This window comes from Trachypithecus francoisi, unplaced genomic scaffold (genome assembly GCF_009764315.1).
Source record: "Trachypithecus francoisi isolate TF-2019V2 unplaced genomic scaffold, Tfra_2.0 Lachesis_group6, whole genome shotgun sequence".
NCBI classification, from domain to species: Eukaryota; Metazoa; Chordata; class Mammalia; order Primates; family Cercopithecidae; genus Trachypithecus; species Trachypithecus francoisi.
In genome coordinates this window covers 96969404-96995692 of record NW_022681471.1, presented here as the reverse complement: position 1 = coordinate 96995692, position 26289 = coordinate 96969404, and the positions used below count along the sequence as shown (strand labels likewise).

The following is a 26289-nucleotide window of genomic DNA, read 5'->3' as shown; positions in this document are numbered from 1 at the left end:
TCTTCGCTCTGTCACCCAGGCTAGAGTGCAGTGGCGCGATCTCAGCTCACTGTAACCTCCGCCTCCTGGGTTCAAGCAATTCTGTCTCAGCCTCCTGAGTAGCTAGGGTTATAGGCGTGTGCCACCATGCCCGGCTAATTTTTGTATTTTTAGTACAAACGGGGTTTCACCATGTTGGCCAGGCTGATCTCGAACTCCTGACCACAGGTGACCCGCCCACCTCAGCTTCCCAAAGTGCTGGGATTACAGGCGTGAGCTACTGCTCCCGGCTTTTTTTTTTTTTTTTTTTTTTTGGGAGACAGAGACCTGCTCTGTTGCCGCCCAGGCTAAAGTGCATTGGCTCGATCTCGGCTCACTGCAACCTCTGCCTCCTGGGTTCAAGCGATTCTTCAGCCTCAGCCTCCCAAGTAGCTGGGACGACAGGCCCACCCTACCCCACCAATTTTTTGTATTTTTAGTAGAGACAGGGTTTCGCCGTGTTGGCCAGGCTGGTCTCGAATTCCTGACGTCAGGTGATCCACCCGCCTCGGCCTCCCAAAATGCTGGGATTGCAGGCGTGAGCCACTGCACCTGGCCGATTATCATTATCTTAATACAGTATTTCTTCAGGGTTAAAAAATAACAATATTTTATTTTTTCATTTAATAGCTAGAAAAGATCTGCAAAGGAAAAATTGCCCTCACCAACTATTTTTTTAAGTTAGAAAACTCAATGACAATTTTATCTTGTTTCCTTTGACTTTTTTTAAGTCAGTAATACGTCATGCACTGTGCTAAAATAACTACAGTACGACACGTAACTCTTACTGTGTATGAAAAGGGGTATAATTATTTATAGCAGTGAGGTTTGTTTCGTTTTGTAAGTAATCCTCCTTGGAATCCCTTTAAGGTGCTTCCCAGCCAGCTGAGAGGAGTGAGGAATGAAGGGTCACCTGATACTCTGGTCCGCCTTCCCTTCTTCTGACAAAGCAGTATAAATTTCTTCTCCTGCCCTAGCTGGGCCCTCTACTTACTCTGTACTAGTGTCTTGTGTGGACCACCCTCCCTCCCATCTCTCATTTTGCTTTTAGTCCCATCGCCCAGCATACCACTCTCCCTCCTCTCTGACTATTTCAGTTCTGTCTTCTTTCCCTAGGTTATTCCATCTCTGCCTTAAGGCTTTTAGCATTTCTGTTTATGCTTTTCCAAATTGAAGAACACAAACAGAGGCTTACACTGGGTGTTTTTTAAGATGTAGTCTCACTCTGTCGCCCAGGCTAGAGTGCAGTGGTGTGATCTTGGCTCACAGTAACCTCTGTCTCTTGGGTTCAAGCGATTCTCCTGTCTCGGCCTCCCAAGTAGCTGGGATTACAGGTGCCCGCCACCATGCCCAGCTAATTTTTGTATTTTTAGTAAAGACGGGGTTTCACAATGTTGATCAGGCTGGTCTTGAACTCCTGACTTCAGGTGATCCATCCGCCTCGGACTCCCAAAGTGCTGGGATTACAGGCGTGAGCCACCACGCCCAGCTGAGGCTTACACTTTTTAAACTTTTGTCTTTTTTTTTTTTTTTTTTTTTTTGAGACAGAGTCTCGCTTTGTCGCCCAGGCTGGAGTGCTGTGGCCGGATCTCAGCTCACTGCAAGCTCCGCCTCCCGGGTTCATGCCATTCTCCTGCCTCAGCCTCCCGAGTAGCTGGGACTACAGGCGCCCGCCACCTCGCCCGGCTAATTTTTTATATTTTTTAGTAGAGACGGGGTTTCACCGTGTTAGCCAGGATGGTCTCAATCTCCTGACCTCGTGATCTGCCCGTCTCGGCCTCCCAAAGTGCTGGGATTACAGGCTTGAGCCCCCGTGCCCGGCCAACTTTTGTCTTAATTTGTCATTCAGTTACAATTTTTTCTCTTGTAATGCCTTTGCTTTTTTGACTTTTCAGTTATTCCCTGTGCTAGTGGAGCTCGGTTTGTATAGACTAGCACTTTGGATTATCCACACTTTAGACACATAATCTACTCTTGATACAAGTGGTTTAGTTAACTATACTTCCTCACCCCACTTTTTTATTTTCAAAAGTTTCAAACCTACAGAAAAGGTGAAGAAGAGGTATAATTATCACCTTTATGTTATATTCTGTATGCAGTTTCACTAGTTAACATTCTGCCATATTTGCTTATCTTGCCATATGTATACTTGGTTTTTGGTTTATTTTGTTCTTAAATTGATAGTAAGTTGCAAACATGATGCTTCACCCCTTCATACTTCCACATATATCTTATAAGAAATCATTTATCAGAATAAGGCAGTTTTCCTACTTATGTATAATATAGTTATATCCAAGTAATGTAATATCGATTTTTAATCTCTAATATTCATCAGTATATATTCTGATTTCCCAAAAATGGTCTTTATAACGTATCTTTCTATCCCAATCTGATACTCATGAAGGAATCACAAGAATTTGGCTGTTTGCTCTTTAGTTGCCTTTTATGTAAAATAACCTCCGTAACTTGTGACTTGTATCACACTGAAATTTTTAAAGAGTCCAGGCCTGTTGTCTTGCAGAATGTCTTTTTTGATTTGTGTGATTGTTTTCTCATGATTAGCTTCATGTTAAATGTTGAGGGGGTGGGGGCAATAAAACTGTGTAATTGATGTTTTGTGTTTCTCACTGCACTGTGTTGGGAGGCATGGGTTACCACTTAATTAAGTGATACCAATTTTGATTTCTTGCTGTCTTAACAGATCTCTCCTTTATAAAGGGTACCTTTTCCCTTTGGAAGTTAGTTGATTACATGTTTGAAAGTTGGAGGAGTTGAGTATGGTTTGAAAGTAAATAGAACAGATTGGTGTAATTTCTTGTAATGGAACAAGCTGATTTTTAACAAATAATTTATTTGATTTTAAACTTACTGTATACAAATTTTATTTGTCTAAAATATAATAGAAATGAGATTGCTATATAGAAAAGGTTTTACAAAAGTATCAAAAGACAGTTCTTGCATACTTTAAAATGTTTGTCATTTCTTGCTTAGAACAAATACACTTAAATTCTCTATGTACATTATTCTGTATATACAAAATCAGGTATTATTGATAGTTTCCAGCAGTGCCTAAGTTTTAGAAGTATGAGTTCTCATTTTGTGGTATGTAGTGATGGTGTCTTTTCTTAGATTATTCAAGAGATTAACTGTAAAACAAGTTAAAGCTTTCTCTCTTCACTTGGGGAAAAAAATAAATTGAAGAGCAACTAGATCTGATCTTTTTACTATTTATAATCTAAAATATAAGCAAAATGAAAGAAATAAAATAGGGATTGTAACATCCACATAAGAGTGAGATCCACCACCTCATTCTTGGAGCCGTACTATCCATCAATTACACCACTGGTTTCGTGGCAGTTCTTTGCCGCTAGGGTACTAGTTTTAGTATGAGGCTCACTCTCTTACACCACTACATCCTAGAGGGAAAGCACATTCTTTTTTTTTTTTTTTTTTTTTTACTTTTTCTATGTAGTTGAATAAAAATCTCGGTTTTATATACTGTTGTTTGTGGTCCTGTTGCTTTTTTTCCCCCTGAAAAATACAGTTGTACATATTGTTCTGTGAATGTCACATGTTACATGTTTTATTTCATTCATTTCTTAGGCTTTGGGGTGAGCCTGTTAATCTGCGTGAACAACACGATGCTTTAGAATTTTTTAATTCATTGGTGGATAGTTTAGATGAAGCTTTAAAAGCTTTAGGACATCCAGCTATGCTAAGTAAAGTCTTAGGAGGTTCCTTTGCTGATCAGAAGATCTGCCAAGGCTGCCCACATAGGTAAGTAATAATTACACATTGAAAGTATATGTTGTACCATGTATATACTAACAAAAATAAAATTTTTACTTGTACTTACATACAAAAGTGGAGTATGTCACTGATTACTAAATATCTGAAACAGAATGATTTATATACTGTGCATACCTTACTGCTGTGGGGCTATTTTTTGTTTTTGTCAATTAATTTTTAGTTCCTTCTACTCTGCCTGATCTCTTAGCCATTTTATTATATTATACTCTTACAGTCTCCCTTCCCTTTCCTTTCCTATTTCCTTTCCTTATTCCTTTTTCTTTTCCTTTCTCTTTTTTTTTTCTTTCTTTCTTTCTGAAAGAGACAAGGTTTCTCTTTGTTTCCCAGGCTGGAGTTCAGTGGCATGATCGTAACTCATAGTAACTTTGAACTTCCGGGCTCAAGCAATCCTACTGCCTCAGCCTCTCAAATAGCTGGGACTACAGGCATGTGCCATCACGCCTGGCTAATTTGTAAATTTTTTTAGAGATGGGAGCTCTTGTTGCCCAATGGGGTCTCAAACTCCTGACCTCAAAATCAGTCCTCACACCTCAGCCTCCCAAAGTGTTGAGATGACAGATGTGAGCCACCACGCCCGGCCTACTCTTACATTCTTTTACAGAAGATTATTCCTGGAGAAATGAAATGGCATTTTGCATATAGCTACAGGTGTTACTTATGAATTTGCCCTTATCTTAGAACTTGAGTGATTATAATAGTGTAAATACAGTAAGTTTAGAAGATGACAAAGCTGTGGTAGTAGTTCCTATACAAATGAAATAATGACTTTTAAAATAGCATTGATTATTGTCATTGTCTTTAAGGTATATTTGTATACAAAACATACCAAAACTATTGTAAAAAAAGATTTTACAAGAAAAACATTGACAAAACAGATTGACTAAAAGGAAAATTGATTAAGGGCTTCTATTAGAAATAGTTAATGCGTTCATTACTGATAAACACATATGCCTGTCATATGGAAGTTTTACTTTGGGGCTTGTCTTGTTATAATATGGATTAATGTTGATTTGCAATCATTTTTCACCAAAATGTCACAGTAAGATAGTATTTTCTACAATCCAAACTGTATTAAATATAGTCATGGGTTGAGTATACATGTGGTTTGTGGGGGTGTTTTGTTTTTGATTACCAGGAAATGATTGGGGGAAAGGTAATACTATATAAATGAGAAATTTCTAGGAAGTTATAGTCTTACCACTCATTCATAATTAGGGAATATACTTATTCACTTAGCCTAGGCAACTTTCAGTCCTTTTGAAAGTCCTTTTATATTAGATGAACAACAAAATAAAATTTTAACCTTGTTTTTAATTAGTGATGAAAACAGCCAACTTTGGGATCATTTGTTCATGTCACTCCTCCTTAGTTTTAGACAATTTTCTAAATTATTTGGAAATCACTGGTTTTCTTTGGCAAGTGAAATGTCAAAAGATTAATGGTCTTGAAATCAGATCCTTGTACCTGATCAACAGCTAAACTAGTCTTTTTTTTTAACTAGCTGGGCATGGGGGTGGACGCCTGCAGTCCCAGCTGCTTGGGAGGCTGAGTCAGGAGAATCACTTGAGTCCAGGAGTTAGAAGTTCCAGTGAACTATGATCATGCCACTGCATTCCAGCCTGGATAACAGAGCAAGACCTCACCTCATTAAAAACAAAAAAGAAAGAAACTCTGAGTGCCCATACAACCATTCTGTTTTTCACTCTCAGTACAGTAGTCAGTGAATTACATGAATCTTTGTGTTATAAGATTTTGCCCAACTCTAGGCCAATATAAGTGTTCTGAACACATTTAGGGTAGGCTAGGCTAAAGCTATGATGTTTGGTAGGTTAGGTGTATTAAATGCATTTTCAACTTATGATATTTTCAATTTATGATGGGTTTATTGGGCTGTAATCATTTCATAAGCAAAAAGCATCTGTAGTTACCACAGAGACCATATGCCTCACAAAACCTAAGATACTTACTTTCTGGCCCTTTACAGAAAGACTTTGCTGTCCTCTAGTGTTAGAACACCTTCTTTTTATAGGTGTTGAAGAATATCCTACTTTTGAAGTGTAGTCTGAGATCTAACTTTTTTTCTCTGTGGGCTGTTCCCTGATTATATAGTAGCAATTTGCTTAATACCTGCGTTATATTCCATTCATACAATTTATAAATGCCTTTAGGTACCTTTTTTCCTGAGTTTAAAATTTCTTAAGTAAGGGACTATCTTAAACATTGAATATCCCTCAGTGCTTTTACATGTAGAAGGTACTCTCAGTCTATCCACTGAATGAATTAATGGTTAATAATGTATTCCTCACATCCCTTGTTTTGCATTTATGCATGTGTCTCACCAGAAATCGGAGTCTCTTTGGTAGAAAATGACCGTAAACTGGGATTCTAGCTCCTTCTCGGGTTGCTAATCCTGTACTCATTTGTGTGTTCAAACTTTTGCTTTACTAAGGCTTCCATTACAGAAAAGGAAGAATATATAAAAGTTTAGCTTATTCATAGTTTATCATTTTCAAAACTTAATAAATTCATGCTTTGGCCTCGGCGTGAATTACTATCTAAACAGTTAACACTGGAAGCAGCATCGTATACTACAAAGAGATTCAGCTGTGAGTCCAGACAGATTCAATTTAAAATACCATTTCACTGGCCGGGCGCGGTGGCTCAAGCCTGTAATCCCAGCACTTTGGGAGGCCGAGACGGGCGGATCACGAGGTCAGGAGATCGAGACCATCCTGGCTAACATGGTGAAACCCCGTCTCTACTAAAAAATACAAAAAACTAGCCAGGCGAGGTGGCAGGCGCCTGTAGTCCCAGCTACTCGGAGGCTGAGGCAGGAGAATGGCATAAACGCGGGAGGCGGAGCTTGCAGTGAGCTGAGAACTGGCCACTGCACTCCAGCCCAGGCGACAGAGCGAGACTCTGTCTCAAAAAAAAAAAAAAACCATTTCACCTAATAATCTTGATCAAGTTAACTTTTATTGCTAACATTCTATGACTTAACGGGTTTTGTATTATAAAAATGGCAAATGTATGGGTGCAGCAAACCAACACAGCACATGTATACATATGTAACAGACCTGCACGTTGTGCACATGTACCCTAGAACATAAAGTATAATTAAAAAAAAAAAGGCAAATGTAGTTTTCATTAAGTCCAAAACTAAATAAACGTTTAGAAAACTAAGGGATAAATCCTTTCTTTTATTGTTTTTATCGTTTTTAGGTACGAATGTGAAGAATCTTTTACAACCCTAAACGTAGACATTAGAAATCACCAAAATCTTCTTGATTCTTTGGAACAGTATGTCAAAGGAGATTTACTAGAAGGTGCAAATGCATATCATTGTGAAAAATGCAATAAAAAGGTATGGGCTGTCTAGTTTTGTTTAATTTTGATTACATTTAATAGATTTAGAAGAAATTGGTTTTTTTGGTTCATCCTCACAAGTCACCCTCTTTTTATTTTCTCCTACTTTGGTATAGTGGTAGCAGAGAAGTAGTCAACATGATAACTGATAGAAGGTTTGGCAGGGAAGGAAAAAAAGTAGTGCCAAAGGGGCTAGGTAAATAAGATAAAAACAGGTAAATAAGAGTGAATAATTTTAAAAGTCATAACGTGATAGTGCATTCTCTTATGTAAGTTACAGACACTTTCCATCTCTACCAAGAAACAAATTGCCAATGAACCCCTCAAAGATACAGAGCTGATAGAGGAAAACATTTCTCCTGTCATGTCCAGGATTACTTGTCAAGACCAAAACATTTGCTGAAACCATTTAATTACTTTATTGAACTACATAAGATTTCTTTTAGACTAGTCAAGTGGCCCGTAAGATTTCTTTTATCACCTATGTTATAAAACCATTTATTTTGGAAACTTACTAGCAGTTCTTTGGGAGAGATAATTCACACGCATTATCGTAATGAATAAGGTATATCTTTGGGAGCTCCCAAACCCTTTCACTCTCAAGTCACTTGTGTTGTTTTGTTTGGCCTTATGCACCACTTAGAGAAGTCTTAAAGTTTAAAGATTGAGATTGTGGGCTGTAAAACCATACTGCCTGCCACCTGCAGCTCCTGAGACCTGAGGCAAGTTACTTGACCTCTCTGTGATTACTAATTTTCATCTTTAAGGTTCAGTAGTACACACTTGAGAAGGTTGTAAGGATTAGGTATGTTTTTACGTGTGCAGCACTTAGTATATTACCTGGCATCTTAATTGACCAACAAATGTTAGCTACTATTATTGTTATTGTTTGTGCATAGGAAACCACCTTCATGGGAACAACAGTAAATATCAAACAGGTAATAATGGCTAGGTAACAATGACAGAAACCAGTCAACAACTTACTGGTTGAATATTATTAATTTTAGCATTTAAATCAGCTGATAGGATTATCTTGATTATGCTCATTGTCATGTATTTGTTTGCACTTAAAAATTCAGATAAGTCTTAATATCATTTAAAAGTGTGCTTGGGTTTTTGTTGGGTTTTGTTTGTTTGTTTTTATTGTGGATTTTAATAGAACATCTGGTAACTTTCTCTTGTTTATTTTAGGTTGATACCGTAAAGCGCTTGCTGATTAAAAAGTTACCTCCTGTTCTTGCTATACAACTAAAGCGATTTGACTATGACTGGGAAAGAGAATGTGCAATCAAGTTCAATGATTATTTTGAATTTCCTCGAGAGCTGGACATGGAACCTTACACAGTTGCAGGTGTCGCAAAGCTGGAAGGGGATAATGTAAACCCAGAGAGTCAGTTGATACAACAGAGTGAGCAGTCTGAAAGTGAGACAGCAGGAAGCACAAAATACAGACTTGTGGGTGTGCTTGTACACAGTGGTCAAGCGAGTGGGGGGCATTACTATTCTTATATCATCCAAAGGAATGGTGGAGATGGTGAGAGAAATCGCTGGTATAAATTTGATGATGGTGATGTAACAGAATGTAAAATGGATGATGACGAAGAAATGAAAAACCAGTGTTTTGGTGGAGAGTACATGGGAGAAGTGTTTGATCACATGATGAAGCGCATGTCATACAGGCGCCAGAAAAGGTGGTGGAATGCTTATATACTTTTTTACGAACGAATGGACACAATAGACCAAGATGATGAGTTGATAAGATACATATCAGAGCTTGCTATCACCACCAGACCTCATCAGATTATTATGCCATCAGCCATTGAGAGAAGTGTACGGAAACAGAATGTACAATTCATGCATAACCGAATGCAGTACAGTATGGAGTATTTTCAGTTTATGAAAAAACTGCTTACATGTAATGGCGTTTACTTAAACCCTCCTCCCGGTAAGTATCAAGAGAGTTTAGCTTCTTAGTAGTAAAGAATAATTTCTAGTAAGCATCAACATGTTTAAGTTCATAAAATTAATGTTTTCACTTTAAATGAGTCTAAATTGCTGGGTGCAGTGGTTCACGCCTGTGATCCCAGCGCTTTGGGAGGTAGGTGGATCACCTGAGGTCAAGAATTCGATACCAGCCTGACCAACATGGTGAAACCCCATCTCTACTAAAAATATTAAAATTAGCCAGGCATGGTTGCACGCACCTGTGGTCCCAGCTACTCGGGAGGCTGAGGCAGGAGAATCGCTTGAACCTGGGAGGTGGAGGTTGCAGTGAGCCAAGACGGTGCCACTGCACTCCAGCCTGGGTGACAGAGTGAGTCTCCATCTCAAAAAAATAAATAAAACAAAATAAAAATGGGTCTAAATTAAAGTAGCCTGAGAGAGGTTCTTAATAAATTTAGGACTTCTCAAAATTAATGGAAATGCAGACTTGTTTGAAAATGGGGTTGGAAAATAAAAATTTGTTTTTATATCTGCATTTTATTTATAGGACAAGATCACCTGTTGCCTGAAGCAGAAGAAATCACTATGATCAGTATTCAACTTGCTGCTAGGTTCCTCTTTACTACAGGATTTCACACAAAGAAAGTAGTCCGTGGCTCTGCCAGTGACTGGTACATTGCTTTGGATTTTCGTTCCTATTATACTAATGTTTGGTTTGGTTCTTTAGTAGACTACTTTATTTTTTTCTAAACCATGAGAATTTTGTTTGAAGTTTGGAATACAGAATAAAAATAACTGGGTCACAATAGAGAAATCATATTAAAATAGTTACTTAGTCTAAACATGGCCTTTTGTTATTCAGAAACTGACTTCTATTACCTTGTATCATATCTTTGACATCTCTGCACCAAAGATTACAAGATGAGACTGGGGACAGTGACTCACACCTGTAATCCCAGCACTTTGGGAAGCCAGGGTGGGAGGATTGTTTGAGCTCGGGAGTTCAAGACCAGCCTAGGCAACATAGTGAGACCCCCATCTCTTCAAAGAAGATTTAAAAAATTACCCAAGTATGGTGGCATACACCTGTAATCCCAGCTACTCGGAAGGCTAAGGTGGGAGGGTTGCTGGAGCCTGGGAGGTTGAGACTGCAGTGAGCCATGACCATGCCATTGCACTCCAGCCTGGGCAGCAGAGCAAGATCCTGTCTCAAACAAAACCAAAGATTACAAGATGAGACTGAAAAGTGTAAGCTACTTATGAAATTTATGAGGTTTTAGCTTACGTAGATTGAATTCTGACACAGATTAAAAGGGTAAAAAATTAAAATGGTTTTCTTAAGTTTCTAATTGTGAAAGTATAGAGGCCATTATAATACATTGATTTAATAATTTTTACTTACTGATTTCAGAAATAGTATGTCAAGATAAGGGGGTGATATTTTGTCTGAACCTAGGAAGAGTTTGTTAATGGATTTTTAGAGGACAAGCTTTCACCCGTTTTGTAACTGAGAGAATAGACCAAGTCATAGTATTTATCTGTTGTTTTAATACTAGAAGCAACCTTTGCTGGTTCTCTCTCCAGCAATAGAGGAAGATCTTTGTCTTTTTTTTTGGTTCAATGAGACTCATCCTTTTACTATAGAGAACAAGTTATTGAATTAATAGTCATAGTTTTTTTGTTTTATTTTAGGTATGATGCATTGTGTATTCTCCTTCGTCACAGCAAGAATGTACGTTTTTGGTTTGCTCATAACGTCCTTTTTAATGTTTCAAATCGTTTCTCCGAATACCTTCTGGAGTGCCCTAGTGCAGAAGTGAGGGGTGCGTTTGCAAAACTTATAGTCTTTATTGCACATTTTTCCTTGCAAGATGGGCCATGTCCTTCACCTTTTGCCTCTCCTGGACCTTCTAGTCAGGTAATTGCACAGCTTTCTTTCTAAATGATGAGATGTTTACAAATAAATTGTGTTTCCTGGAAGTCGAAGTCACAAACCTATGTGCATCCACTTGATATGTTTACCTAACAGAAACACACACACAATATGATGTCAGTGAGTTCCATTTAATATTACTGCATAGCAATGAATAGTAATTATTGGCTCTTTAAAAATATGAGAGACTATTTTGAAGATTTTTTAAAATAGTCTTAGTTTTTAAAAAAAATTACAAGTGTGAAGAATTATAATGAAATCCACCTCTGATCTTCATTCCCTTTCCGAAGAAGCAAAATAGTTTAGTTGGTGTGATCAGTCCTTCCATAAATGTATGCCTGTATCAGCATATGTGCATGTCCTTTTTATGCAAATAGAAGTATACATATACCTTGTTGCTGTAAAACAGGTAATGTTTTATCCTTTACAGGCTTATGACAACTTAAGCTTGAGTGATCACTTACTAAGAGCAGTACTAAATCTCTTGAGAAGGGAAGTTTCAGAGCATGGGCGTCATTTACAGCAGTATTTCAACCTGTTTGTAATGTATGCCAATTTAGGTAAGAATTTTAAGTTTTTCAGAATTCTGTTTTGATGTATCATATTAAATTGTGAAGTCATTTAGGTCAAGTGATAAAATATAATCTGATTTGAAATAGAAACAATTTCCCATAAAACCTGTTGTGAATTTTATCTGAACATGGCACTTTCACCTTTTACTTTATGCATGTGTCTTTGTAGTAGACACAGGTCAGAATCTATGTCTTGATTTTTTTTTTTTTAATCTCCTAATGCAGTGGTGCCAAATCTGGCTGCTTTTGGAAAATACTGGTTTCTAGGCCTCTTCTCACACTGATTGAATCAGCATCCGCAAAGCTAATGTCAGGGAATCCATGTTTTCAAAGGAGTCCCCAGATGGTTGTGATACTCACCAAATTTAGATAGCAGACTTGGTCTGTACATAAGTTTTTGTGTAAGTAAATTACAATTATGGATAATAAAAATACTTGCTTAAAATATTAATTTAAGGGCTGGGCACAATGGCTTATGCCTGTATTCCCAACACTTTGGGAGGCCAAAGCAAGAGGATTGCTTGAGCCCAGGAGTTTGAGACCAACCTAGACACCATAGGGAGACCCTATCTCTACAAAATAAAATTTAAAAATTAGCTGGGTGTGGTGGCATATGCCTGTAGTCCTAGCTACTTGGGAGGCTGAGGTGGGAGAATAACTTGAGCTAAGGAGGTTGAGGCTGCGGTGACCCGTGATTGCATCAGTGCTCTCCAGCGTGGGCAACAGAATGAGACCCTGTCTCCAAAAAGCAAACAAACCAAACAGCCATATATCCAAAATGAAGTTCTATATCCAGGCATACCTGTCATTTCAGGTTTTTTTCTGTGACATTACTTAATCACCATTGGATTCATGGACTTTTTTAACATAAGGGAGATTGTACTTTTCATTTGTCTATTTAGTTTGTCTTCCTTTCCCTTACCTTTTTCCACATTGTAGATATTTGGGTATTTGTAGATGAGAAAGAAAAGAATATTTATTAGATAAGCATCAGTGGAATCTATATTTCAAACTTAAAAATGCCAAATTTAGACATTCAGAAAAATCTTATTCTGTTCAACTCTTCTTTTAGATATTGCCTGTTCAGAAAGCACACATCATTGTTCCATAATGTAACCTACTTATAAAATTTTCTTGCTGAAAACAAATACTGTATGGTCTGTAAACCTTAATATGAAGTCCTTAAGATCAGATATGCATTGGGATTGAGAATTGTTTGGATTTAAGAAAAGCAAGGCGCAGTGCATATATCCGTATCTCTATAGCAGGGTCTGAGACAACAACTTACAATTGAACACATTAATATTTCTACAGTAAAATGTAAATATTTATACTGAAGGGAGAAATGAAGACTGTAAGTAGCCTTTAGTCAGTTCAGGCTAGGTTATCCCAACAAACACATTTTGACACCAACTTAATGAAAAACTTTGTTGGGCCGGACGAGGTGGCTCACGCCTGTAATCCCAGCACTTTGGGAGGCCGAGGCGGGTGGATCATGAGGTCAGGAGTTCAAGACCAACCTGACCAACACGGTGAAACCCCGTCTCTCTACTAACTATACAAAAATTAGCCGAGCATGGTGGCACATCCCGGCTACTCAGGAGGCTGAGGCAGGATAATCGCTTGAACCCAGGAGGCGGAGGTTGCAGTGAGCTCAGATCACGCCACTGTACTCCAGCCTGAGAGACAGAGTGAGACTCCGTCTCAAAAAATTAAAAATTAAAATAGCTTTCGGAGTCTTAGGATTTTAGGTAAGAGGTTGTGGACCTGTTTTTATTATGTTTTGGGGGATATGGCAATAAATAAGATTGCCTAATGGACTATAGAAGCAAATAATGTAGTTGCCATAAAATATGTTAATGGCTCTAATAGGGAAAATGCAAAGTGCATCATGGGGGGCATGGTACCTGAAGGGATTTGGGGAGTACAGAAGACTTAATGGGGAATGTAACGTGGGAATTGGTTAGTTGAGCTTTCCATCTAGAGTGAACAGCAGATGCAAAGACGTGATAAACTTGGTGTGGCTTATTGGACGGAATGAAAGTTGTCCAGTCTGACTAGAATTGATGTAAGATGGGAATGGCAGGAGTGCTGAGCAGGAGTTTCTGATCATGCGGTTTAATAGGCCTTGTGAGAGATACTGAGGCATTGGATGAGCCATTGTAGGGTTTTGAACAGATAATACCATCTAGAAAGATCCCTGTGGCCACAGTGTGGAATGGATTGCAATGGAATAAGATCCCAGAGAGTGTTAAAATGATCTATAGACATAAGATCATTGTGGCCTGTACTGGAGAACTGGCAGTGAGAGAGATACAAGTGGACAGATAGATATATGGTGCTTTTTATAAGAAGTGGAATCAGTGGATTTGGTGATTGGATATTCAGAGAAGGACAGGACAGGGAAGAGATGTGAAGAATGATCCCCAAAATTCTAACATAAACAACTGTGAGTGGTACCATTTACTGAGGGGAAATACAGGAGGAGAAACACTATGGGAAGAAAGGGGTGAGTTCAGTTTGGGTAGATTGAGTTTGAGCCTGTGTGACACCCAAATGGAGATATACAGTAGAACAGTAAGTAATTTGTCTTGAAATGTTTTTGAATCATCTGAATGAAATTATCTTTTTTTTTTTCTTCTTTACTTTGTGAATAAAATTATCTAGAACATTAAAGCCATGGGTGTGGGCTACATCATCCAGGGAAATCAGTGTGAGAAGATAGCCTGGCATGGGAACTTGGAGAAACATCAGTTTTTAAGAGACAGGAAGGAGGAGTTGCAAATAAGAACAAAAAGAGGTAGAAAGAAAATCAGGAATCGAGGAAGGAGGAAGTGGTTATGGTTTGAGAACTGCTCCTTAGCTTATTACCATGAAGAGGGGCCAAAACCAAGAGTTCTTACTTCTTACTTAATATAGTTGTTTTGTTGTTTTCATCCTCCTTACAAATGAGGGTTGCAGTCTTGGTTAGTCCCTTTAGACTCTCCAGGCCGTAGAAAGTGTTCATCTTCCAGTCGGGCGCAGTGGCTCATAATCCCAGCACTTTGGAAGGCCAAGGCAGGAGAACCACGCGGTCAAGATACCGAGACCATCCAGGCCAACATGGTGAAACCCCACCTCTACTAAAAATACAAAAATTAGCTGGGCGTGGTACGTGCCTGTAATCCCAGCTACTGGGGAGGCTCAGACAGGAGAATTGCTTGAACCTGGGAGGCAGAGGTTGCAGTGAGCTGAGATCGCGCTACTGCACTCTAGCCTGGCGAGAGAGCAAGACTGTCTCAAAAAAGAAAAAGTGTTCATCTTCCTTACAGTGAGCCGGTGTGATTGGAATGTCATAGTCATGGTCACTGTTTAACAATGTTAATACGTATACTCAATGGATGAGTTCTCTTTTCTGGTAAATAATTCTCTGAATGCTAAGTAAAAGTGATAAAATTACAAATCAAAATTTTTCTGATCATAAAAATTATAGACAAGATATTTTGTATAACTGCTTGTTTTGTTCATGAAGCCCTTGCCATCTTAATTTTTTCCTCGCATTTTTCTCCCTCTCTTTCTTCTCCCCTTCACTCCTTTGTTGTAGGTGTGGCAGAGAAGACACAGCTTCTGAAATTGAGTGTACCTGCTACCTTTATGCTTGTGTCTTTAGATGAAGGTCCAGGTCCTCCAATCAAATATCAGTATGCTGAATTAGGCAAATTATACTCAGTAGTGTCACAGCTGATCCGCTGTTGCAATGTCTCTTCAAGAATGCAGTCTTCAATCAATGGTAAATTTGAATGCTCCATTCGTTACAGTAGTCTTTTGTTGTTGTTGTTGTTGTTGTTGTTGTTTGAGACGGAGTTTTGCTGTTGTTGCCCAGGCTGGAGTGCGATGGCATGATCTCGGCTCACTGCAACCTCCACCTCCCCGGTTCAAGCCATTCTCCTGCCTTGGCCTCCCAAGTAGCTGGGATTACAGGCACCCACCACCACGCCCGGCTAATTTTGTATTTTTAGCAGAGAAGGGTTTCACCATGTTGGTCAGGCTGGTCTCGAACTCCTGACCTCAGATGATCTGCCCACCTGGGCCTCCCAAAGTGCTGGGATTACAGGTGTGTGCCACCATGCCCGGCCCTCTTTACAGTAGTTTTTAAATACTGCTGAGCATATATAGTACTAAGAGTCTGGAGGAAGATTTTTGCTTTGGAGTATTTTAGCCCTGTACCTTTTTTACATATTTAATGGGGATCCTTTTTCTCTCTCCTTGTGACTGAGGTTGATACCGTGTTTATGAAATAGTTTAAGAATTAACTTTTTAGGCTGGGCTCAGTGGCTCATGCCTGTAATCCCTACGCTTTGGGGGAAGCCAAGGCAGGAGGATCACAACAACAAAAAAGTTGGCTGGGTGTGGTGGTGTGCACCTGTAGTCCCAGCTACTCAGGAGACTGAAGTGGGAGAATCACTTCAGCCCAGGAGAAGGCTGCAGTGAGCTATGGTCACACCACTGCACTCCAGCCTAGGTGACAGAGAGAGACCCTGTGTCCAAAAAAAAAAAAAATTTATGTGTAGATTTTGCATTTTTACATCTTGGTATATCTATCTGATCATTATAATGCATAATGTTACTTTCTTTGTTGTGCTTAGGAAACTTGATTTAAAATGTTATTTTTCTAAAATAAAACATTTGGCCAGGCATGGTGGCTCATGCCTGTAATCCCAGCATTTTGGGAGGCCGAGGCGGGTGGATCACTTGAGGTCAAGAGTTCAAGACCAGCCTGGCAAACATGGCGAAACCGCATCTCTACAAAAATACAGAAAAATTAGCCAGGCGTGGTGGCATGCACCTGTAGTCCCAGCTACTCAGAAGGCTGAGGCAGGAGAATCGCTTGAACATGGGAGGTGGATGTTGCAGTGAGCTGAGATCGCGCCATTGCACTCCAGCCTGGACAACAGAGCAAGACTCCATGTTAGGATTAAAAAAAAAAAAAACAATGTATAGGCTATATATAGGCTATTTTCTGTCATGAAAGTTGTGTGTTATTGTGGAGAAGCTTATTAGTTTTTTTATTGGTGACAAATCTGTATTCTAGGTAATCCTCCTCTTCCCAATCCTTTTGGTGATCCTAATTTATCACAACCTATAATGCCAATTCAGCAGAATGTGGCAGACATTTTATTTGTGAGAACAAGTTATGTGAAGAAAATCATTGAAGACTGCAGTAATTCAGACGAAACCGTCAAATTGCTTCGTTTTTGCTGCTGGGAGAATCCTCAGTTCTCATCTACTGTCCTCAGTGAACTTCTCTGGCAGGTAAAAGGAAAATAACATTTGTATGTTTATAATTTGATTTCTTATTCCTTTCATTAAGTTACTCACTATGTCTTACTTGTTTTTAGGTTGCATATTCCTATACCTATGAACTGCGGCCCTATTTGGATCTGCTTTTGCAAATCTTACTGATTGAGGACTCCTGGCAAACTCACAGGTGGATACTCTTTTTGTGACTGGAAGCAATTAGGCTTGCCCCAGGTGTTAGAGTTAACTGAAATTGACAGTCACTACTTTTTTTTAACCTATTGGAGTTCTAGTGAATGTTTTATCTTAAACCTAGGACAAGGGTAAATAACAAGTTCTCCCTCTTTCCTCAGAATTTTATTTCCTCTTTTATTCTTTTCTCTCACTGCCTAAATTTCATACTTAATAAGCCTATTTCTTTAGAATGATTTTTTTAATTAAGGAAGGAGCTAGCTTGGGCTTTTGGTAAATATTTGAATTTCATTAATGATGCCTGAGGATTATTTTATGATTAGATTACATTTGTTTTAGAATTAGTCTCTTGAAGTAACTTAGTCATTAGTCACATGAAGTATAATAGTATATGTAAAAATAGGCTTTAGGTAAGTACGATTTCCATTTTTCATGGTATTTATATTCTGTAAAGTCCCCACAGACACTGAGTTAGCAAATACTGAACCATTACTCCTAGGAGGAAATACAGAATTAGGTTTCTATAAGCCTCTTGTTTACATTTTTATCAGCCAGTCAATACATAACCTTGTTTTATGTGTGTTTCTATTTAAAGTCATTTAATATATATTGTTGACTTAGAGTTCACAGCCAACAGCTCTGTAACTTAAGCCTGAACTTAAGCTTCTCAACACATTCTCCGTAAGGCGCATCACATCCTTCTTGTGGTTAGGAACATTAGATACCACTTCAACATTATATACTTGGGGGTCATTTTAAACATAAAAATAACCAACAAAAGCACAAATATGTGGAAAATGTGGCACTAAATACACCATGAAGGACACTTGTTTACAGCCTAAGCTGAAACAAGACAGAATGACACTCTTTTGGACTTCAGCTAAGAACGTTTGTGTTGGACAACTTGATATTTTTGCTGCTCTGCATGTGTCCACAGATGCCCAAGAAAGCACCTTGATGATTGATTTTGCAATGATAAATAAAGTTTAGGAAGTAAGCAATTCACAAATGCGGAATTCATGAATAATGAGGGGATCAATTATAATTAGTTTTTATGAGAAGTTTTAGAATGTTAACTTTTTTCCCCCGTAAAAACTAAGGTTATCCAGCTTAACTGGTCCTCAAACTTTCACTGGAATTTTTCTGTTTGTTTCGTTTTTTTTTTTTTTTTTTTTTTTTTTGCAGTAAAAGTTGAATATATTATCTTTAATCCCAAGAGTTATATAATTGATGATAAATTATGGTTATTAGTTGGCAGCACCGCCGGGTTTTAGAACTTACCTTCCCACACGGAAGATAATATAATAGTTTGTTTGGGAAAACAATTCAAAGCCTATGTCACAGTTTGCCTCCCATCTGCCAATGTAATAAAACAAACTCAAAAACAAGTTCTGTAACAACAAAATGCTTAAAGAGAAGTTGCAATCTGGAGTTTTAGTGGGGATTGCGAACGCCAGAATTTGTGACTTAGTGTTTTCAAATTATCTCCAAATTTACCATAATAGATTTCAAACAAATACTGTAAAAATAGCAGTAAACCAAAAATAAATTTTCGTGAGACACAAAAGATAGTAGCTCAAAATTATGGTCATTTATTCAGGTAGTATTCAGTGCCCTTCTAAATATGTTGATAGGATTTGAAAGCTTTCTTCAGAGTGGATTTTAATGAAATCTAACTTTTGCTGTTTTCTTTTTTTAAAATGTTGTATTTCTGGGCACAGTGGCTTACCCCTGTAATAAACACTTTGGGAGGCCAAGGCAGGAGAATCACTTGAGACCAGGAGTTCAAGGCCAGCTTGACCAACATAGCAAGATCTTGCCTCTATTTTTTAAAAAAGGAAAATACTGTAAGCACTTACAGTTTTAAACCAGTTAATCACATCTTAGCTCTTGTTTGATTAGAGCAAGTGATAATGGCAAAGACATATGTGCTAGAGTAAATGTGGGAATTACACTTTTGTGTAATCAGATTAGTAAGATACTGTTGTTATATGAATCACTGGCCCAAATGTGAAAATAATTTTCTCATAATGAGCTTTTAGTTCATTCAGTAAACAATGTTCAAATATTTATGGAGTGTCTACCATGTGCCCAGCACTGCTTGGCATCAGGTAATAGGCAAGTGAAGATAGTATTAATAAAAATGGCATTTGAGAACGGTTGATATGGGGAGAAAATGTGATATGGTAGAAATAATGATTTAGCACTTCATTGTTACCTGAAAAAACTGAAGGTAAAAGCAATTTATGTGAAGCGTTTCAGATTAAACAGCAAGAGGCCTGAACATGGTTGATTTGTCTGAAATGATTAAGCTTTGCAAAATTGTTGAAGTAGTCTGTTTTGTTTGGAAATCATGAATGCATTTGATGGAGGAAAAAAAATCTTTGAATTGAAACGTACTATTAAGTAAAATACATAGTGTACATGAGAATCTTTAAATTCTCAGTGTCCAGGTTATGTTTTCTAATTGAGGTAAAATTTACATAACAAAACTCACCATTTCAAAGTATACAGTTCAGTGACTTTTAGTACATGCACACTGTTGTATAGCCATTACCACTATCTGATTCCAGAACTTTTTTTTTTTTTTTGAGAGGGTGTCTTGCTCTGTTGCCCAGACTCGAGTGCAGTGGCGCGATCTCGGCTCACTGCAAGCTCCACCTCCCAGGTTCGCGCCATTCTCCTGCCTCAGCCTCCCGAGTAGCTGGAACTACAGGCACCCGCCACCACGCCCGGCTAATTTTTTTTGTATTTTTAGTAGAGACGGGGTTTTACCATGTTAGTCAGGATGGTCTCCATCTCCTGACCTTGTGATCCACCCACCTCAGCCTCCCAAAATGTTGGGATTACAGGTGTGGGCCACTGCGCCTGTCCCAGAACATTTTTTTTATTACTCCAAGAGGAAACCCCTACCCAATTAAATAGTCACTCACCATTCCTTCCAGCCCTAGCAACCACTAATCTGCTCTCTGTCTCTGTGGATTTGCCTATTCTAGACATTTCGTAAAAACGAAATCATGCAATTTGTGTGTCTGACTTCTTTCACTTAGCTTAATGTTTTCAGAGTCCATCCATGTTATAGCATATATCATTAGCTTATAGCTGAATAATATTTTGTTTATTTACTGGCACATAATATTTTTAACACAAAAGAAACAAGGCATGTTTGTGCCCCTCCAATCATGTTTTAGTTATTCCAGGGAAAGACAGGAACTAGTTGGCTATGTATTATTACTCCGTTGTAGTTGGGAGAAACTGAAATGAAATCCTGTGTTACTGGCAAATCAGCCAAATTATACTATTGCCTGTCAAAATGCTTTGCCTGCAATGTATTCTCGTTATTAGAATTCAAATATGTACCTCCAAATTATGTCACTGAATCCTAACTTGCCTTCAGAGATGCAGTTTTATAAAAGGTATTGATGTGTAGCAAATTACCCTCGACAACAGCAGTCATAAACTTCGTTATTTTTTAAAATTTGTATTACTCTTGAGTGTCCTGAATTCACTTCAGGTAATGTGTTTAAATTGCATACATGGCAGAATTATTTTGGATTGGTAATAAGTTAGAGCACAGACTCTGGAGTCAGACTGCTCCACAGCTATATGACCTCAGCAAGCTATGTAACTCTGTGCCAATTTTCTCATCTGTTAAAAGGTTTAATAATAAGGCTGGGCATGGTGGCTCACGCCTGTAATCCCAGCACTTTGGGAGGCCGAGGCGGGTGGATCACAAGGTCAGGAGATTGAGACCATCCTGGCTAACATGGTGAAACCCTGTCTCTACTAAAAATACAAAAAATTAGCCGGGCGTGGTGGCACGTGCCTGTAGTCCCAGCTACTCAGGAGGCTGAGGCAGAAGAAGAGCATGAACCCAGGAGGCAGAACTTGCAGTGAGCCAAGATGGCACCACTGCACTGCAGCCCGGGTGACAGAGCGAGACTTCGTCTCAAAAAAATAAATAAATGAAGGTTTAATAATAATACCTGTTGTCTAATGTTAGATTAAATGACTAAATCAGAGACATTATTGAGTGGCACATAGTAGGCACTCAGTATATATTAGCTATTAGATTTTAGATGTTTTTATTTTTTATCTGGTTCTCTTTCAGAATTCATAATGCACTGAAAGGAATTCCAGATGACCGAGATGGGCTGTTTGACACAATCCAACGATCTAAGAATCACTATCAAAAAAGAGCATACCAGTGTATAAAATGTATGGTAGCTCTATTTAGTAACTGTCCTGTTGCTTACCAAATCCTGCAGGTGAGGATTTTTTTCTTACAATTTTGTAGAAATCTTAATCAGAATTAAGGATTCTGTTTTAAAAGAAGAGAATGAGAACTTGGGGTTGTCATTTTAAGTTAACTTTGAAGTATTCCAAATCCTCTTATATATGTGGTCTTATTTTCTTTTGCAGGGCAATGGAGATCTTAAAAGAAAGTGGACCTGGGCGGTGGAATGGCTTGGAGATGAACTTGAAAGAAGACCATATACTGGCAATCCTCAGTACACTTACAACAATTGGTCTCCCCCAGTGCAAAGCAATGAAACATCAAATGGTTATTTCTTGGAGAGATCACATAGTGCTAGGATGACACTTGCAAAAGCTTGTGAACTCTGTCCAGAGGAGGTAAAAAAAGCCACCAGTGTGCAGCAGATAGAAATGGAAGAGAGCAAAGTAATTCTTTATTTTATAGGCCAGTGTTTATGTATTAATGATATTATTAAAAGATTATGTTGAAGTTTTGGGTTTTGAAAAATGTTTATTTGGCTGGGCGCAGTGGCTCATGCTTGTAATCCCAGCACTTTGGAAGGCCAAGGCAGGCGGATCACCTGAGGTCAGAAGTTCAAGACCAGCCTGGCCAACATGGTGAAACCCCCATCTCTACTAAAAATAGAAAAATGAGCCAGGCATGGTGGTGGCGCCTGTAATCTCATCTACTTGGGAGGCTGAGGCTAGAGAATGACTTGAACCCAGGAGGTGGAGGCTGCAGTGAGCAGAGATCGTGCCAGTGCACTCCAGCCTGGGGGACAAGAGCGAAACTCCATCTCAAAAACAGAAAAGAAAAATGTTTATTGTGTGTCATCTTAAGCTAATGAGGGAGCCTTCTTTTGGAGAAATTTCTGTGAAATTGTCTGAAATGTAGTAGTTCTGAGAGAATGCAAATCAGGTTTTTGTTTGGTTTTGTTTTTGTTTTTTTTCCCCAAGTTCTTTATCTGCAGTAAAAGAAAAGTTGCTAATGGGTCAGTTTTGTAGATTTTTAAAGTTTATTTCAAATAGAAATTAAAAATAAACTTGAGTTTGCCTACATAATTCTTTATCTTGAAATATTCAAAATTAGGAGCCAGATGACCAAGATGCCCCAGATGAACATGAGTCGCCTCCACTGAAGATGCCCCATTGTACCCCCATTCACCTGGATCTCAGTATCAACAGGTAAAACAGGAGTCAGTTTGTGGTTTTATCCCCTAGAACTAGGTTTTATGCTTAATTTTAGAGGATGACTCAATTGTTGGTTGTGACTACAAAGTAACAGGTAGGATTATCTACTAGCTTTGGGAGCATGATCAGAAGAGGAATGGTTTGGAGCAGGGGTCATGGTGTAACGTGTTTGAACTTAACCACTGTAGGGTTTTCCTTGTCAAGAAGGTGTCCTTATGCTGGTAGTTAATAAAACTATGAGAATTTATGTCAACATGAAATCATCATTGTAAGGATTGTGGTGACATTTCCTGTGAGGCAAAATCTTCACCTGGATTCCAAAAACATTAAGATATGCAATGAAGTAAGAAGTCCTTGGTTACTTAGCCATACGTTTCAGTGATGGTAAAAATCACTAGAAAAAAAAGGATTTGGGTAGATTTCCATAGGTGATTAGCTATAAAGTAAATAAACTAGTAAATAAATAGCAAAAGAAATGAGATGAAGAAACATTCTAAATGAAAACTTTTCTTTCTGAAACCGAAATGTGACTAAATCAGCTCTTGTGAGGCAATGGTACTCAAACTTGAACAGGCATGAGTCTCCCTGGAGGGCTTGCTCCAGCAGAGGGCTAGACGCTACCCCAAAGTGTCTGATTTCATAGGTCTTCAAGGGACTGGAAAATGAACATTTCTGACAAGTTCCCAAGTGATGCTGCTGATGGTCCAGGAACTATACTTGGAGAAACATTTCAGGCATTCTTTCTTACATTTCACTGTGTACATAGAAGCAAACTGAATAGTTAGGAAGTACACATTCAGCATACATATTTTCATCTATAGAAAGTAAAGCCCGACCGGGCGCAGTAGCTTGCGCCTGTAATCCCAACACTTTGGGAGGCTGAGGCAGGCAGATCACCTGAGGTGAGGAGTTTGAGACCAGCCTGACCAACATGGAGAAACCCTGTCTCTACTCAAAATACAAAATTAACTGGGTTTGGTGGCGCATGCCTGTAATCCCAGCTACTCGGGAGGCTGAGGCAAGAGAACCTCTTGAACCCAGGAGATGGAGGTTGTGGTGAGTCGAGATAGCACCATTGCACTCCAGCCTGGGCAACAAGAGTGAACTCTATCTCAAAAAAAAAAAGTCTAGAATCTTAGCTTGGCTGATGGAGCATGTACAAAAAAATGAGAGCACTGTAGGGTTCAGACATTTTAAAAGGTTAAGGAACCAAATCCACAATGGAAGTGTTAACTTCCTTTGACCCTGAGAAAGCTCTTATGTTAATCATGCCTGGTTACTTTATCATCTTGAACATTGTTCTGCTTTTAGTCAGCATTATTGTGAGTTCAGGGTTACTACTGTTTATCTTGTATCATGGTTAGTCGATTGGATTTAGCATGTGGAAGAGTCAATAGATGCTCATAGATCGTTTTCTGAACATTTTTTACCAAGAGCAACAGTGGGTTAATCCTTTATTTGCCAGACTTGAGTCTAAATCATTTTGGCACTAAAAATCACTTTGGCCAAAGATGTATGTGGACCTACACAATCACTGCTCTTATTCAGGGTTTGGGGGTTTGCATTTACACTATGTTTTTCTCTTTCAAGCCTTTTTTTGTTTTTGTTTTTGTTCTTGCACAATCGTAGTCCAACGGTATTTACAGAGTAAGTCCCAAGAATAAAAGTTTACATTTCTAGAGACTTTAGACCATGATTTTGAAGTTGTTTTACTATGTGAAAAGTTTTAACATGCAGATCTCTTCTCCTTTCCCAGAATAACCATGTGCATGGACAGCCATATACAGGCCCAGCAGCACATCACATGAACAACCCTCAGAGAACTGGCCAACGAGCACAAGAAAATTATGAAGGCAGTGAAGAAGTATCCCCACCTCAAGCCAAGGATCAATGAAATGCACATAATTAACTGGTTCCATCAAGACTGTGCACCCAGGCCTTACAGTCCAACCTTTTTCTGTGTCTGGCTAATATTTAAAACTAGAAAAACTATTCCTAATCAACATGGAGTGGAGAGTTTATTCACTGTCTTATCTGCAGAAATTTGCTGTCAATATATAACCCGCCTGCAGTGGAAAGTGTATAGTGTTTTGTAATAAATGGCCTGATGCTAATGTGTAAATGGCAAAGGTGTATATAGTATATTAATGTTGACTGTTAATTCTTAAGCAAGAAACTTTTTTCTTGATGAGACTCACAGATCTACACAAACTACAAAAGTTAATTTTCTTGTTATACCCACTGCACTCTGCAACCAGTGTTGCCTGCCTCATGGCAGTTGGTTCAGCTCCTTTACAAAAAAACCAACAGCAACAAAACAGAGCCCATTCATGTCAACCACACCAATAGTTTCATATTAATTCTTTGCCACTGGAGTCAATTTTGCTATGAGCAATGTAAGGCTGGTAACCTTTAAATTATTTGGTTGATGTGGAAAATTGGTGATGTAACACTGTTTCTAGATTTTTTTTCATTGCCTTTTTATTCTGATAATTAGGTTAATCACTTTGAAGCTATAGTTATGCTGTAACATTTAGCATGGCTTCACACCAAGTTAGTGTAGCCAGTGAGGAAAAAGTTACCATAATGACAGCAGTTGTCCGAGAAGTGACAGCTGTATTACTCAGAGCTTTTACTTCTTACACCTAGAATATTAAAATATAAAACAAGGGGAGAAATGTGACAAACAGGCTGTTTTCAGTTGCACATATGTTCCTTATGTATAATGTTTGACAGTTCAATCTCTGGGTGGGATAAAGAACACTTACGTATCAGTAATGGGAATTTTAAAAAATTTAAAACAAATATGCAAAAATTTGCTATGCCAAGATGCTGGAGCATAATAGAAGACTGTATTTGGTGTGCTTGTTTTGTTTCTTTGGTAGCGTTTATTAGGTGAATCTTCTCAAACTTTCCTTCTGCTGGATCCCAGTGACGTGGAAGTCATCAGAATCCCACGGTACTTGGAGTACCCCTCTGCACCAAGACAGCTGGCTGATTTTCTGCTCAGTCACAATTTTACTTGAAAGCAAGAATTGTCCTAGCTCCTCTTCCATTATTCCAAAAAGTTCAAAGCAGGGTCTCATTAAAAAAGAAACTACTGGTTAGTTAATATAATTGAGATATCACAATTTCAGAATAAACATTTGATTACAAATAAGGAACTCCTCAGTTCATACTGTATTTAAAAGAGAATTGGTAACTTGAATGTGTGTAATTTTTTGGAACCTGTCTAAAAACCAAATACCCTGCAAACAGATACAGCCCACCCTACTCTATTTAAATATTTTGCTGTTTTATTTTATAGAAATTATTTTGCTGAATTCACAAATAGAATTTGATTTAAGAAGAACTTTTTGTCCTGTGGTGTGTTTTTGGTTTTTTTTTTTTTGGTTACTTTTTTTGTCCTTTTTTTTCCACAGAGGACTGCATATTAAAATTCATTCTGTGCATAGCATGCCTAGGCATGACACTGATTCAGGATTTCAGTCACACTGAGTTTTTGTGCACAGAAAGATTTGACCTTTGGCCCTTTACTGAAGATTTTGAGAAATCAGGATGTTGACACTGTAAAAGTTTCCTAACATAATCTTGTACTTTTTGTATGTTTTTTATATACATGTATATTTAATGAGCACAAGCTTGGTTGTATTTTTTACAATTCAGTTAGTAGAGAAATGTTTTGTCAAAAGGCTACACTTGGAACTGAACAAAGCAGAAACAAAATTG

General features: G+C 38.3%; 1 protein-coding gene across 1 annotated transcript in view; it reads left to right on the top strand.

Moving 5' to 3' along the window:
* Positions 1–24454, top strand: part of USP9X (ubiquitin specific peptidase 9 X-linked) — a 144891-nt gene extending 120437 nt beyond the window's left edge. The window contains 14 exon segments of the mRNA XM_033201721.1: positions 3622–3795; positions 7051–7192; positions 8386–9139; positions 9686–9809; positions 10831–11056; positions 11502–11631; positions 15227–15412; positions 16715–16935; positions 17022–17110; positions 21224–21380; positions 21535–21747; positions 22460–22502; positions 22505–22554; positions 24317–24454. Of these exon segments, the coding sequence (XP_033057612.1) occupies positions 3622–3795; positions 7051–7192; positions 8386–9139; positions 9686–9809; positions 10831–11056; positions 11502–11631; positions 15227–15412; positions 16715–16935; positions 17022–17110; positions 21224–21380; positions 21535–21747; positions 22460–22502; positions 22505–22554; positions 24317–24454 (2647 nt within the window).
* The last annotated feature ends 1835 nt before the right edge of the window (positions 24455–26289 follow it).